General features: G+C 48.1%; 1 protein-coding gene across 1 annotated transcript in view; it reads right to left on the bottom strand.

Annotated features, from left to right (window-relative positions):
- Positions 1 to 16,270, bottom strand: part of LOC138662902 (oocyte zinc finger protein XlCOF6-like) — a 41,268-nt gene extending 24,998 nt beyond the window's left edge. The window contains exon 1 of the mRNA XM_069748901.1: positions 16,190 to 16,270. Coding sequence (XP_069605002.1) covers positions 16,190 to 16,216 — 27 coding nt within the window. The 5' untranslated portion in view covers positions 16,217 to 16,270. The remainder of the gene's footprint in view (positions 1 to 16,189) is intronic.
- Positions 16,271 to 16,614: the final 344 nt, after the last annotated feature.

Genomic DNA, 16,614 nt, shown 5'->3' with positions numbered 1-16,614 from the left:
ATCTCCCAGCAGGGGCCTGATCGTTGGTCGCTGTCACACAGAACGATTTCATTAACGATATCGTTGCTACGTCACAAATAGCAACGATATCGTTAACAATATCGTTATGTGTGAAGGTACCTTTAGTATTACACTGACAGCAGTGATGATACACGGCACTACAGTAGTACAGGGCATCACCGGAGTCATCAGAGGCTTGTATGTTGGATGACCGCACTGATCAGAGGGGTTTAACAAAGGGTTAAAGTGAAAAACATCAAAGTTTCACCAACAAGAAATATCCATCACTATATTGAAAGCAGAGTCACTGCACAATGTTAGTTAAGTCTCGTCCATAACTACTTTATTATACTCTATTATCCTGTACACAGTGGAGGAGATAGAAATCACAGGTCCGACAGCAACAGCTGGAATTGGGCCCTCCAACGTAAAGAAAAAAAATCTATCTATATATATATATATATATATATACATATATAAAGCTGAGGGTAGGTATGTATGTATGTATGTGTGTGTGTATGTATGTGTGGGTGTGTGTGTGTCAAGCCACACCCATTCCACATAGAAACCAATCACTAAGCATCTTTCATTTCAGCTGAGCTGTGATTGGTTGCTATGAGCAGCGGTTTTCCCACTCCACAACACCTCAGGAGACACTGACCGGGTGGGAGAAATCTAGCATCCCTGGGAACATAAGCTCCAGCCATTGTCTGCCCCCCAGAAAGGAGCAGAGAGCACATAACAGAAATGAATCCCCCTCCTCTATTACTGCCGCGCTCTATTGTTAGCGGCGTAGAAAATCGCATCATCAGCGGCCGCACACAGAGCCGCACTGCCAGGTTACATAACAGCACATCTCCAGGAACTCCCTGCTCAGCGCCACCCAGCTCGGAACTATGGGATGGAGGATGTGTGATGGGTATATGGGCACGGGGCTATGGGATGGAGGATGTGTGATGGGTGTATGGGCACGGGACTATGGGATGGAGGATGTGTGATGGGTATATGGGCACTGGGCTATGGGATGCAGGATATGTGTGATGGGTATATGGGCACTGGACTATGGGATGGAGGATGTGTGATGGGTATATGGGCACGGGACTATGGGATGGAGGATGTGTGATGGGTGTATGGGCACGGGACTATGGGATGGAGGATGTGTGATGGGTATATGGGCACTGGGCTATGGGATGCAGGATATGTGTGATGGGTATATGGGCACTGGACTATGGGATGGAGGATGTGTGATGGGTATATGGGCAATGGATTATTGGATGGAGGATGTGTGATGGGTATATGGGCTCGGGACTATGGGATGGAGGATGTGTGATGGGTATATGGGCACGGGACTATGGGATGGAGGATGTGTGATGGGTATATGGGCACCGGACTATGGGATGGAGGATGTGTAATGGGTATATGGGCACGGGACTATGGGATGGAGGATGTGTGATGGGTATATGGGCACGGGGCTATGGGATGGAGGATGTGTGATGGGTATGTGGTCACTGGACTATGGGATGGAGGATGTGTGATGGGTATATGGGCACAGGACTATGGGATGGAGGAGGTGTGATGGGTATATGGGCACTGGACTATGGGATGGAGGATATGTATGATGGGTATATGGGCACTGGACTATGGAATGGAAAATGTGTGATGGATATATGGGCACTGGACTATGGGATGGAGGATGTGTATGATGGGTATATGGGCACTGGACTATGGGATGGAGGATGTGTGATGGGTATATGGGCACTGGACTATGGGATGGAGGATGTGTGATGGGTATATGGGCACTGGACTATGGGATGGAGGATGTGTGATGGGTATATGGGCACTGGACTATGGGATGGAGGATGTGTGATGGGTATATGGGCACTGAAACTATGGGATGGATGATGTGTGATGGGTATATGGGTACGGGACTATGGGATGGAGGATGTGTGATGGGTATATGGGCACGGGACTATGGGATGGAGGATGTGTGATGGGTATATGGGCACGGGACTATGGGATGGAGGATGTGTGATGGGTATATGGGCACCGGACTATGGGATGGAGGATGTGTGATGGGTACATGGGTACGGGACTATGGGATGGAGGATGTGTGATGGGTATATGGGCACTGGACTATGGGATGGAGGATGTGTGATGGGTATATGGGCACAGGACTATGGGATGGAGGAGGTGTGATGGGTATATGGGCACTGGACTATGGGATGGAGAATATGTATGATGGGTATATGGGCACTGGACTATGGGATGGGAAATGTGTGATGGATATATGGGCACTGGACTATGGGATGGAGGATGTGTATGATGGGTATATGGGCACTGGACTATGGGATGGAGGATGTGTGATGGGTATATGATCACTGGACTATGGGATGGAGGATGTGTGATGGGTATATGGGCACTGGACTATGGGATGGAGGATGTGTGATGGGTATATGGGCACGGGACTATGGGATGGAGGATGTGTGATGGGTATATGGGCACTGGAACTATGGGATGGAGGATGTGTGATGGGTATATGGGCACGGGACTATGGGATGGAGGATGTGTGATGGGTATATGGGCACGGAACTATGGGATGGAGGATGTGTGATGGGTATATGGGCACCGGACTACGGGATGGAGGATGTGTGATGGGTATATGGGCACGGGACTATGGGATGGAGGATGTGTGATGGGTATATGGGCACGGGGCTATGGGATGGAGGATGTGTGATGGGTATATGGGCACTGGACTATGGGATGGAGGATGTGTGATGGGTATATGGGCACAGGACTATGGGATGGAGGAGGTGTGATGGGTATATGGGCACTGGACTATGGGATGGAGGATGTGTGATGGGTATATGGGCATGGGATTATGGTATGGAGGATATGTGATGGGTATATGGGTACTGGACTATGGGATGGAGGATGTGTGATGGGTATATGGGCACTAGACTATGGGGTGGAGGATGTGTGATGGGTATATGGGCACTGGACTATGGGATGGAGGATGTGTGATGGGTATATGGACACAAGACTATGGGATGGAGGAGGTGTGATGGGTATATGGGCACTGGACTATGGGATGGAGGATATGTATGATGGGTATATGGGCACTGGACTATGGGATGGAAAATGTGTGATGGATATATGGGCACTGGACTATGGGATGGAGGATGTGTATGATGGGTATATGGGCACTGGACTATGGGATGGAGGATGTGTGATGGGCATATGGGCACTGGACTATGGGATGGAGGATGTGTGATGGGTATATGGGCACTGGACTATGGGATGGAGGATGTGTGATGGGTATATGGGCACTGGAACTATGGGATGGAGGATGTGTATGATGGGTATATGAGCACTGGACTATGGGATGGAGGATGTGTATGATGGGTATATGGGCACTGGACAATGGGATGGAGGATGTGTGATGGGTATATGGGCACTGGAACTATGGGATGGAGGATGTGTGATGGGTATATGGGCGTTGAACTATGGGATGGAGGATATGTATGATGGGTATATGGGCACTGGACTATGGGATGATGTATGATGGGTATATGGGCACTGGACTATGGGATGGAGGATATGTATATGGGCACTGGGCTATGGGTTGGAGGAAATGTATAATGGGTATATGGGCACTGGGCTATGGGTTGGAGGAAATGTATAATGGGTATATGGGCACTGGACTATGGGATGGAGGATGTGTGATGGGTATATGGGCACAGGACTATGGGATGGATGATATGTATTATGGGTATATGGGCACGGGACTATGGGATGGAGGATGTGTGATGGGTATATGGGCACTGGACTAAGGGATGGAGGATATGTATGATGGGTATATGGGCACGGGACTATGGGATGGAGGATGTGTGATGGGTATATGGGCATGGGACTATGGAATGGAGGATGTGTGATGGGTATATGGGCACTGGACTATGGGATGGAGGATATGTATGATGGGTATATGGGCACTGGACTATGGGATGGAGAATGTGTGATAGGTATATGGGCATGGGACTATGGGATGGAGGATGTGTGATGGGTATATGGGCATGGGACTATGGAATGGAGGATGTGTGATGGGTATATGGGCACTGGACTATGGGATGGAGAATGTGTATGATGGGTATATGGGCACTGGACTATGGGATGGAGAATGTGTATGATGGGTATATGGGCACTGGACTATGGGATGGAGGATGTGTGATGGGTATATGGGCATGGGACTATGGAATGGAGGATGTGTGATGGGTATATGGGCACTGGACTATGGGATGGAGAATGTGTATGATGGGTATATGGGCACTGGACTATGGGATGGAGGATGTGTGATAGGTATATGGGCATGGGACTATGGAATGGAGGATGTGTGATGGGTATATGGGCACTGGACTATGGGATGGAGGATATGTATGATGGGTATATGGGCATGGGACTATGGCATGGAGAATGTGTGATGGGTATATGGGCACTGGACTATGGGATGGAGGATATGTATGATGGGTATATGGGCACTGGACTATGGGATGGAGAATGTGTGATAGGTATATGGGCATGGGACTATGGAATGAAGGATGTGTGATGGGTATATGGGCACTGGACTATGGGATGGAGGATATGTATGATGGGTATATGGGCACTGGACTATGGGATGGAGAATGTGTGATGGGTATATGGGCACTGGACTATGGGATGCAGGATGTGTGATCATCTCCCAGTTCAACTACTGCAACATCCTTTTCTGTGGCCTCCCTGCTAAAACCCTTGCACCTCTCCAGTCCATCCTTAAAGGGAAGGTGCCATCAAAAAATTTTTTTTTTTTAGAAATTGTAAAAATGTAAAGAATTAATGATTACATTTTCTTTAAAAGTTTTGGAATTTCCACTTTTAAACACTAGGGGGAGCAGCTGCTGAAATTTCAGAAAAACCTAGTGTACAAATAGCTCACATTACAGCACGGCAGTAATTATGGGCGGAGTCTGCTGACGTGTGTGATGTCTCCTCTCCTCCCTTTCTGGGTGTTTGCTAAGGGATAAGAGGATGATATTCAGGAACCCAGTGAGCAGCCATTTTGTTGGTGACTGCAGAGTATGGTCAGTATTTTACATCAGTATTTGTAGCCAAAACCCGGAGTGGAACAATTAGAGGGAAAGTATAATAGAAACATCTGCTCCACTTCTGTATTTATCACCCACTCCTGGTTTTGGCTACAAATACTGAAGTAAAATACTGACCAAATACTGCTAGTGTGAAAGCAGCCTTATACTGACAAGTAGACAGTCACCGAAGATGGCAGGCAGCAAGGATTCTGGGAGATATGTGATGGAGGGAGCAGGGTGACAGCAGCACAGAGTATTTCAGGAGAACAGTGTGCTGGTCTATGGGGGCCCCCTGTTCGGTGTGCGGAGCAGCCAGGGATTGTACATAGAGCGGTCTTTTATACACATGGATGGACCATCTGCTTGTCTGCTCCACAGAAATCCAGGAAACATTTCTGCAGATTGATGGCCTGGTCTGATCCAGACTTTGCATACAGACCCCATTCCCCTCCTCAGATCTTGTCCTGGCGATGTGTGAAAGCGAGGCGACAGGTGCAGTCCGGGGTGACGCTGGGAAGGAAATGTAGCCATATAGTAACGATAAAAATGAGACCCCTCTCTTCAGCTGCCTCACCAGCCCTGACTGCACCTAACTGGAGGTCATGCTGCCCCCTCTATTACCCCAGACCCGCGTGCAGGTGCTCAGCCAGAACCACCATAGAATGGGTCCGCTTTCTGAAGATAATACTGCCATAGTGTTCTCACATAATACCGCCATATAGATCACACACAATACTATCAAATAGATCACACAATACTGTCATACAGTTCTCACATAATACCACCATATAGATCACACATAATACCGCCAGTGTTCTCACATACCGCCATATAGATCACACATAATACCGCCAGTGTTCTCACATACCGCCATATAGATCACACATAATACCGCCAGTGTCCTCACATACCGCCATATAGCTCACACATAATACCGCCAGTGTTCTCACATACCACCATATGCTTCTCACATAATACCGCCATATAGATCACCCATAATGCCGCCACATAGATCTCACATGTATTGTAAATACTCGGCCAGAATAAAGTCCTTTATTAATCTTTTTTAAATCATACCGAACGCATAATCCTCGACTCCCTCATCTCCCACAACAAAAAAAATAAACCACAATGGGGAAAGACACGCAAGGGGGAGAGGAGTGCATAGGAGAGGATTAGATACTGACTGCTGAGCCGTGTATCTAATCCTGTCCTGTGTAATACTGTGCTGTGCCGTGTATCTAATCCTATCTTGTGTGATACTGTACACAGGACAGGATTAGCTACACAGAACTAGATTAGCTACACAGGACAGAGGTAGCAGATGGTATATAGAGGCAGACAGCAGTGGTAGATGGTATATAGAGGCAGGTAGCAGTGGTAGATGGTATATAGAGGCAGGCAGCAGTGGTAGATGGTATATAGAGGCAGGCAGCAGTGGTAGATGGTATATAGAGGCAGGCAGCAGCGGTAGATGGTATATAGAGGCAGGCAGCAGCGGTAGATGGTATATAGAGGCAGGCAGCAGCGGTAGATGGTATCTAGAGGCAGGCAGCAGCAGTAGATGGTATATAGAGGCAGGCAGCAGTGGTAGATGATATATAGAGGCAGGCAGCAGTGGTAGATGGTATATAGAGGCAGGCAGCAGTGGTAGATGGTATATAGAGGCAGGCAGCAGTGGTAGATGATATATAGAGGCAGGCAGCAGTGGTATATAGGGACAGGTAGCAGTGGTATATAGGGACAGGTAGCAGTGGTATATAGGGGCAGGTAGCAGTGGTATATAGGGGCAGGTAGCAGTGGTATATAGGGACAGGTAGCAGTGGTATATAGGGACAGGTAGCAGTGGTATATAGGAGCAGGTAGCAGTGGTATATAGAGGCAGGTAGCAGTGGTATATAGGAGCAGGTAGCAGTGGTATATAGGAGCAGGTAGCAGTGGTATATAGAGGCAGGTAGCAGTGGTATATGGGGCAGGTAGCAGTGGTATATAGGGGCAGGTAGCAGTGGTATATAGGGGCAGGTAGCAGTGGTATATAGGAGCAGGTAGCAGTGGTATATAGAGGCAGGTAGCAGTGGTATATAGGGGCAGGTAGCAGTGGTATATAGGGGCTAGTAGCAGTGGTATATAGGGGCAGGTAGCAGTGGTATATAGGAGCAGGTAGCAGTGGTATATAGGAGCAGGTAGCAGTGGTATATAGGGGCAGGTAGCAGTGGTATATAGGGACAGGTAGCAGTGGTATATAGGGGCAGGTAGCAGTGGTAGATGCATAAGAAAATAAAAACTCTGTACTTACCTTCAGTCCTCTCCCAGGAAGTGCTGATTCATGCTCAGGGCAGAGCAATGTGCCGCTCTCCCTGCTCAGAACAGGTCAGCAGTGAGCAGTGATTGCAGCCTGTGCTGTAATAGTAAGTACAGGCTGCAATCACCGCTCCTGGCTGCAGATACTCACCCCGAACCTCTCTTCCCAGCAGCAGCTTCTCCCTGGCAGCTCCTGCTATGATCGCACACACTGAGCTGTGTGTGCGATGACAGAGGAAAATAAAAAACAAAATGGCCGCGATCTCCTCTCACAGCTGTGACGTTGCAGCTCAGTGGGCATGCCCAAGTTACAGCTGAGAGGCAGGAGGAGCGGCCTCAATGAAAGAGATGCGGTCGGGTCCGACCGTTGGCTCCTATGTCCATGGCTGCCGTAAGTGAGGTGTGCAAGTGTCGTGCCCAGACACTTACACCCACACTAATGAAAATAGCGGACTCCAGTGGTAAAAGTAAAAATGAATAAATAAAAAAGTATGAAGGTCGTACATTTACTTTTGTATTAAAAATAATTGATTATATAATCAATAATTATTAATACAAAAACTAAAATCACAGCACCCTCCCTTTAACTCTGCTGCCCGACTAATTCATCTCTCTCCTCGCTACTCCTCCACTTCTCCCCTCTGCAAATCTCTTCACTGGTGACCATTCCCTCTTGCCTTGTCCATGTATGGTTTTGGTCCAGTAGCCCATTTATCATCAGATTGTCCTGGTTCCTCGACATCTGACGTGGACCTTGTTAATCCAGGCGACGTCCGAGCCGGCATGACTCTCTTTGCTCGTGACACTCTCATGGTTATTGAGGTAGGCACCATAGTGTTATGGACCACTACTGGTATATTATGTCCAACAGGGCAGAGCCAGGATTTGAACTCCAGTCTCCCACATTGGTGGCTGTGATTTTACTAAACGCGGCACATGTATTGCCGGCTTCTATTATATCTTTTACCTAATGTTATCAACATTTTCCGATCTTAAGAAAAATGCTCGTGTTACCGATCATGAATCCGAATGTTACATATTCGTGCCGAATTTATGCTTGATCGTTTTCCGAACATATTCGCTAATCTCTAATTATAGCCACCACAACCTGCTACACAAAATAAAACCCACACTCAGTATGGAGGCATTTACAGTCCACCACAACCTCAGTATAATGGCCCCTACCAGCCACACATTCAGTATGAGAGTCCCAACAGCTCTTCTCTTAATATGATGCCCCCACAATTCCTGATATTTGAAAAACTAAACTACACAATACTCAGCCAACCCGGTTCCTGAGGAGCGCTGCTCTGGTCTGTGCGGTGTGAGTACTGAGGCTCCGCACTACAGGTGTGATGTAGTGACGTCATTGTGCCTGCAGTGCACGGAGTCTCAGACTCAGAAGTGAAGGCTGAATGGTGGATCAGGAGCTTTCCACTCCCTGATTCACTAATCTATTCAGCGGTATCACAGTCATGGGAATGTGGCTATCGCTGAAATTGTGATGATGGGAAGGAGAGGGTGACCAATACCACACCCCACCGAGCCCTGTCAATTCATAGGCATCATAGCAACCTAGACGGCTACCTTTATGGATGACACACTCCTGCCTATCCAACTATCGTATGGTAAATATCTCATAGATTCTGGGTTCATTAGTATCTGCACCAAGAATGAGACTAAGTGAGAATTTATTGTCGGTGGTCGGAGGTAGTTAGTGAGGTGGATGGTACCATATTGTGCATGTAGGGGGCGGTACTGTGTGAACATTAGAAAGTGGGGGGATGGCAGTACTGTAGGGACACACTGTGTGTGAGGGGGATGCCAGGCCTGTGGAAATGCAACACCCCAGGTAACAGGTTGTTGCAGTGATGTTGCCTTCCTTTTGGGGTGGGCAATGTCATGTATGGAGGCAAGGAGGATTCTCTTTACCAGGTAAGCACACGCATTCAACACATTCTGAATCCAGGCCAGGGGGAGGAGCTCAGGACCCGGATTCAGGGGAGCTTCCCTCATATATGGATATATATCCTGGCCTGGAGGAGTTAGGCAGTCAGAGAGACACAGAAGGAGAAGAAAGTCTGAGATAGCAGACATTGGAGCTGGCAGCCAGGATTGTGCTGCGGCTCCAGGGAAGAGAGAACCTGAAAGGTTGTTGCATGCAGTGGAGCACTGAGGAAAGGAGCGCAGGAGTGGAACAGAGCTCAGAGGGGAACTGTGAGAGGGCACCCTCAGAGCCAAAGCACAGAAAACGGGTACCGGGAGCCCGAGGCTTTTGTGGGACTCTAAGACACAAAGCAGAATCGGAGGGCACTAGACTACACGTTAACTGCCTACACCAACAAAGCATGAGGTACAGCAGTACTCTAAGAACCCGGGTCGTGGTAGAGACCCTATAAAAAGGCTCAAACTGCCTACCGTTCAGGCATCTGTTCCAGGACGGGAGAGAGAGGATTCCTTGCCAGCAAGCTACAAGCAGCAGGGTCCTCGCCATCTAAGCGCAAGTAGGAAAGGCTTACGGACCTCCCCTGGGAGAGGGATCACCTTTGCCTCCAAGCAGGCCGGACCACATCACCACCCGTGCCTGGTATCCTGGACTGTGGCCTGCTAATAACAGTAAACCAGGTAAAGACTTTACAACTTTTGTCCTCCACTTATTTGTTGGCATACACCATCTTTGCCACACACCTTGGGAGCCCTGTGGACCGCGCTTCACCTGTGGGAAGTGTCACCATCATTGCTGCAACAACATCCCCCAGAGGACCCCTTTAAAGCAGCGCCGGTCACCCTGACCGAAAACCACAGGTGGTGTCACGACAGACTTCATCACAATTCCCCTTTAAAGCAGGTTTCCTGTTGTGAATTCCGTTCTTGGTTGTAAGTAGTATTTTTGTGAGTTCTGCTCTTGGGCTCCTCCTGTGGTCTTTGGTGGTATTGCTGCTTTTTGGATTTAGCTTCTCAGCTGTTTCCTTTGATTGTCTTTTGGGCTCGGCTATATTAGTCTGGCATTAGCCCTCATTCAATGCCAGTTGTCAATTGTCTTTGCCTGGAGTCATTGCTCTTTGGATTTTCCTGACACTCTGACCAAGTTCTGCTAAGCTAAGTCCTTCCATGTCCTTTGCAGTTCACTTATTGTGGACTTGTTGTTTTGTACTGTCTTGTTTTTGCTCATTTGTCCAGTTTATCAGTATGGATCTATTTAGCTAAACTGGAAGCTCTGGGCTGCAGAGTTTGCCCTCCACACCTTTAGTTAGGTGTGGAGATTTTTGCATTTCTCTGCGGTGGACTTTTCTAGTTGTTTTTCTACTGACCGCAGAGCTCTTTTCTGTACTTTCCTTTCTAGCTAGAAGTGGCCTCCTGTGCTCAATCTTGTTTCATACTACGTATGTCATTTCCTTCTCCTCTCACGGTCATTACATGTGGGGGGCTGTCTTTCCTTTGGGGATTTTCTCTGAGGCAAGATAGTTTTCCTGCTTCTATCTTTAGGGGTAGCTAGCTCTTAGGCTGTGACGAGTTGCATAGGGAGCGTTAGGAGCAATCCACGGCTGCTTCTAGTTGTGTTGAGCTTAGGGTCTGCGGTCAGTATAGATACCACCTGCTCAGAGCTAGTCTCATGTCGCTCCATAATCACCAAACCATAACAGTTCCCCTTTTAGGCTGCCGTAACACTATCAGTATTTGGTCAGTATTTTACATCAGTATTTGTAAGCCAAAACCAGGAGTGGAACAAATAGAGGAAAAGTATAATAGAAACATATGCCCCACTTCTGCATTTATCACCCACTCCTAGTTTTGGCTTACAAATACTGATGTAAAATACTGACCGAATACTGCTAGTGTGACGGCAGCCTTACAGTGAGTCCCAGGGCAACGGACCGGGTTGCAGACACCGTAACATACCCTATAACATCGACCGCCCAATGCCGAGTATCCCGCTGCCCTGTGTCTGTGGTTAGCCACTATTGTGGGAACAAAATACTAAGTTTGGTGAGATGATGGTACTGTGGGAACTTTATACTGTGTGTGGGGGTATGGCAGTACTATGAGAAGATTATACTGTGTGTGGGGGTATGACGGTACTGTAGGAACATTATACTGTGTGTGGGGGTATAGCGGTACTGTGAGGACATTATACTGTGTGTGGGGGTATGGCGGTACTGTAGGAATATTATACTGTGTGTGGTGGGATGGAGGTACTGTAGGAACATTATACTGTGTGGGGGGATGGAGGTTGTTATGAATACTGTTATGAACTGGTGATTTAGAACCACAATGGACCTGGTGGTTAAGAGCACACAAAGTGACCTGATAGTTACTAATAACATAGGACGAGCTCTGAGACGTGGGAACTCTGCTGACCGCAATCCCTAATCCTATCACACCACACTAGAGGTAGCCGTGGAGCGCTCCTGACCAGACCTAGGCGCCTCGGGCACAGCCTGAGAAACTAGCTAGCCCTGAAGATAGAAAAATAAGCCTACCTTGCCTCAGAGAAATTCCCCAAAGGAAAAGGCAGCCCCCCACATATAATGACTGTGAGTTAAGATGAAAATACAAACACAGAGATGAAATAGATTTTAGCAAAGTGAGGCCCGACTTACTGAATAGACCGAGGATAGGAAAGATAGCTTTGCGGTCAGCACAAAAACCTACAAACAACCACGCAGAGGGAGCAAAAAGACCCTCCGCACCGACTAACGGTACGGAGGTGCTCCCTCTGCGTCCCAGAGCTTCCAGCAAGCAAGACAAACCAATATAGCAAGCTGGACAGAAAAAATAGCAAACAAAAGTAACACAAGCAGAACTTAGCTTATGCAGGGCAGACAGGCCACAAGACGATCCAGGAGAGAGCAAGACCAATACTGGAACATTGACTGGAGGCCAGGAACAAAGAACTAGGTGGAGTTAAATAGAGCAGCACCTAACGACTTAACCTCGTCACCTGAGGAAGGAAACTCAGAAGCCGCAGCCCCACTCACATCCACCAGAGGAAGCTCATGGACAGAACCAGCCGAAGTACCACTCATGACCACAGGAGGGAGCTTGACCACAGAATTCACATCAGGAGGTACTATGGTCACATTATACTGTGTGTGGGTGTATGGCGGTACTATGAGAACATTATACTGTGTGTGGGGGTATGGCGGTACTATGAGAACATTATACTGTGTGTGGGGGTATGGCGGTACTGTAAGAACATTATACTGTGTGTGGTGGGATGGAGGTACTGTAGGAACATTATACTGTGTGGGGGGATGGAGGTACTATGGGAACATTATACTGTGTGTGGGTGTATGGCAGTACTACGAGAACATTATACTGTGTGTGGGGGTATGGCGGTACTGTAAGAACATTATACTGTGTGTGGGGGTATGGCGGTACTATGAGAACATTATACTGTGTGTGGGGGTATGGCGGTACTGTAGGAACATTATACTGTGTGGGGGTATGGCGGTATTGTGAGAACATTATACTGTGTGTGGGGGTATGGCGGTATTGTAGGAACATTATACTGTGTGGGGTGTTGTGAATTCTGTGGTCAAGCTCCCTCCTGTGGTCATGAGTGGTACTTCGGCTGGTTCTGTCTATGAGCTTCCGCTGGTATATGTGAGTGGGGCTGCGGCTTCTGAGTTTCCTTCCTCAGGTGACGAGGTTAAGTCGTTAGGTGCTGCTCTATTTAACTCCACCTAGTTCTTTGTTCCTGGCCTCCAGTCAATGTTCCAGTATTGGTCTTGCTTTCTCCTGGATCGTTCTTGTGGCCTGTCTGCCCTGCATAAGCTAAGTTCTGCTTGTGTTACTTATGTTTGCTATATTTTCTGTCCAGCTTGCTATATTGGTTTTTCTTGCTTGCTGGAAGCTCTGAGACGCAGAGGGAGCACCTCCGTACCGTTAGTCGGTGCGGAGGGTCTTTTTGCCCCTCTGCGTGGTTGTTTGTAGGTTTTTGTGTTGACCGCAAAGCTATCTTTCCTGTCCTCGGTCTGTTCAGTAAGTCGGGCCTCACTTTGCTAAATCTATTTCATCTCTGTGTTTGTATTTTCATCTTAACTCACAGTCATTATATGTGGGGGGCTGCCTTTTCCTTTGGGGAATTTCTCTGAGGCAAGGTAGGCTTATTTTTCTATCTTCAGGGCTAGTTAGTTTCTCAGGCTGTGCCGAGTTGCATAGGGAGCGTTAGGCGCAATCCACGGCTACCTCTAGTGTGGAATGATAGGATTAGGGATTGCGGTCAGCAGAGTTTCCACGTCTCAGAGCTCGTCCTATGTTAGTAACTATCAGGTCACTTTGTGTGCTCTTAACCACTAGGTCCATTGTGGTTCTGAATCACCTGTTCATAACAGTGGGGGTATGGCGGTACTGTAGGAACATTATACTGTGTGTGGTGGGAAGGAGGTACTGTAGGAACATTATACTGTGTGGGGTATGGCGGTAGTGTAGGAACATTATACTGTGTGTGGGGGTATGGCGGTACTGTAGGAACATTATACTGTGTGTGGGGGTATGACGGTACTGTAGGAACATTATACTGTGTGTGGGGGTATGGCGGTACTATGAGAACATTATACTGTGTGGGGGTATGGTGGTACTATGAGAACATTATACTGTGTGTGGGGGTATGGCGGTACTATGAGAACATTGTACTGTGTGTGGGGGTATGACGGTACTGTAGGAACATTATACTGTGTGTGGGGGTATGGCGGTACTATGAGAACATTGTACTGTGTGTGGGGGTATGGAGGTACTATGAGAACATTATACTGTGTGTGGGGGTATGGCGGTACTATGAGAACATTATACTGTGTGTGGGGGTATGGTGGTACTGTAGGAACATTATACTGTGTGTGGCGGTATGGCGGTACTGTAGGAACATTATACTGTGTGTGGGGGTATGGTGGTACTATGAGAACATTATACTGTGTGTGGGGGTATGGCGGTACTATGAGAACATTGTACTGTGTGTGGGGGTATGGCGGTACTGTAGGAACATTATACTGTGTGTGGGGGTATGGCGGTACTATGAGAACATTGTACTGTGTGTGTGGGTATGGCGGTACTATGAGAACATTATACTGTGTGTGGGGGTATGGCGGTACTGTAGGAACATTATACTGTGTGTGGCGGTATGGCGGTACTGTAGGAACATTATACTGTGTGTGGGGGTATGGCGGTACTATGAGAACATTATACTGTGAGTGGGGGTATGGCGGTAGTGTGAAAATCCCTTTTTTACGAGAGATGCCAGTACTGTGGAAACATTATACTGTGTGAGCGCCATCATATATATTACATAAGGGGTGTAAAAAGGAGAGTCATAAAAAGACTCCTCAGGGCTGTGCTGCATCTGTACAAAAAGACTGCTATCTGCTGTCCAGACGGGACCATGTGACATCAATGGGAAGAGGGAGGGTTTCCGGAGGGAAGAGTCTAGAGGGTGCACCTGGACAGGAGACCTTGATGACGCAGTTACTGATATTATAAGGGTATGTTCACACGTTCCTGATTTCCATCCTTTTTTTTTCAGGACTAAAACCGCAGCTCTTGGCAGAAAACGCAGGTCCTTTTTTTGTGCTTTTTTGGTGCGTTTTTTGATGCGTTTTTTGATCCTTTTTTTATGCAGTTTTCTATGCAGAGTCTGTGTAGTGTTTTCTAGGAAGTTTTTTAGGGTTAAAATGGCTGAAAATACCCTAACCCTACCCCTAACCCTGCCCCTACCCCTATTCTAACCTTAGTGGGGAAAAAAAGAAATTCTTAATTTTTTTATTGTCCCTACCTATGGGGGTGACAAAGGGGGGGGGGTGTCATTTACTATTTTTTTATTTTGATCACTGAGATAGGTTATATCTCAGTGATCAAAATGCACTTTGGAACGAATCTGCCGGCCGGCAGATTCGGCGGGCGCACTGCGTATGCGCCCGCCATTTTGCAAGATGGCGGCGTCCAGGGAGAAGATGGCCGGACGGACACCAGGAGTCCCGGTAAGTATAAGGGGGGGAGATTAGGGCACGGGGGGGGCATCGGAGCACGGGGGGGGGGGGGCATCGGAGCATGGGGGGGTGGGATCGGGGCAGCCACACTCCACCCACGCACCTCCGCCCGCTTCCCCGCACTTCCTGCTGCAGCGGTTCGGCACCACAAACCGCAATAAAACCCGCAGATATATTTTTGATCTGCGGGTTTTACTGCGGGTTTGACCTCACAATGGAGGTCTATGGGTGCAGAACCGCTGCGGCTCCGAAAAAAGAAGTGACATGCTCCTTCTTTTTTCCCGCAGCTATTCAGCGCGGCTTTTTTTTTTAAATTCAGGATCATGTGCACAGCGGTTCCTGTTTTCCATAGGGTACATTGTACTGTACCCTGCATGGAAAACAGCTGCGGAACCGCAGCGGCAAAAACGCTGCGGTTCCGCAGTAAAAAACGCACTGTGTGAACATGGCCTAAAGGCCGGAGCTCCAAAGGCAGAACAGATTTGGCGCCAACAAAGGAAAGGGGTGCAGGGAAGAATCTGAGGTACCAGCTCATGGTAAAGTGCCCGAGGCAGCTGGGTGTGGGGCAGAACCTGCTTACAGGGCATAATGGGGGCATTACACTGTGTGGGGCCAAGAAAGGGGCCCTGTACTAGGAGAACAATCCGCTCCCTCACTTCCTGTCCTCCATAGTTGGCTCGTATGTATCTATTACAGGAAACAGAACAACAACGTTATGATTCTTATAAAGAGTCTCCGTGCAGAAGGGGTTAATGTCCCCGCGCTCAGTAATGGGGAATCTCCACATACCTCCACCTGCAGAGCCGCACTCCACATATATGGTAGAGGCTAAATCCAAGTCGGCTAAGGGACCTCTGCTGACGTCGTGCCCATGTGACCGGAAGGGGCGGAGCTTCTTCCTCCATAGAGCAGACAGAGCAGACAGGAGGGAGCTGTGGATGTCATGGCGGGATTTCGTGCAGGATTTGGATTTTGAGTGTTTTGTGCAGGATTTGCCTCTTCCTCCATAGAGCAGAACAGACAGGAGGACGCTGTGGATGTCATGGCGGGATTTCGAGGATTTTGTGCAAGATTTGGAGTGTTTTGGGTCGTTCTCCATAGTCACAGATCAGGTAAGGTTGTGGCTAAATCCAAGTCGGCTAAAGGACCTGGTCCCTCTGCCGACTTGGATTTAGCCGGCTCAGTATAGAGAAAGCTAAATCCCAGTCGGCTAA

This window comes from Ranitomeya imitator, chromosome 2 (assembly GCF_032444005.1).
Source record: "Ranitomeya imitator isolate aRanImi1 chromosome 2, aRanImi1.pri, whole genome shotgun sequence".
NCBI lineage: Eukaryota > Metazoa > Chordata > Amphibia > Anura > Dendrobatidae > Ranitomeya > Ranitomeya imitator.
The sequence above is the reverse complement of the archived record's forward strand: the minus strand, read 5'-3'. Positions and strand labels throughout refer to the sequence as shown.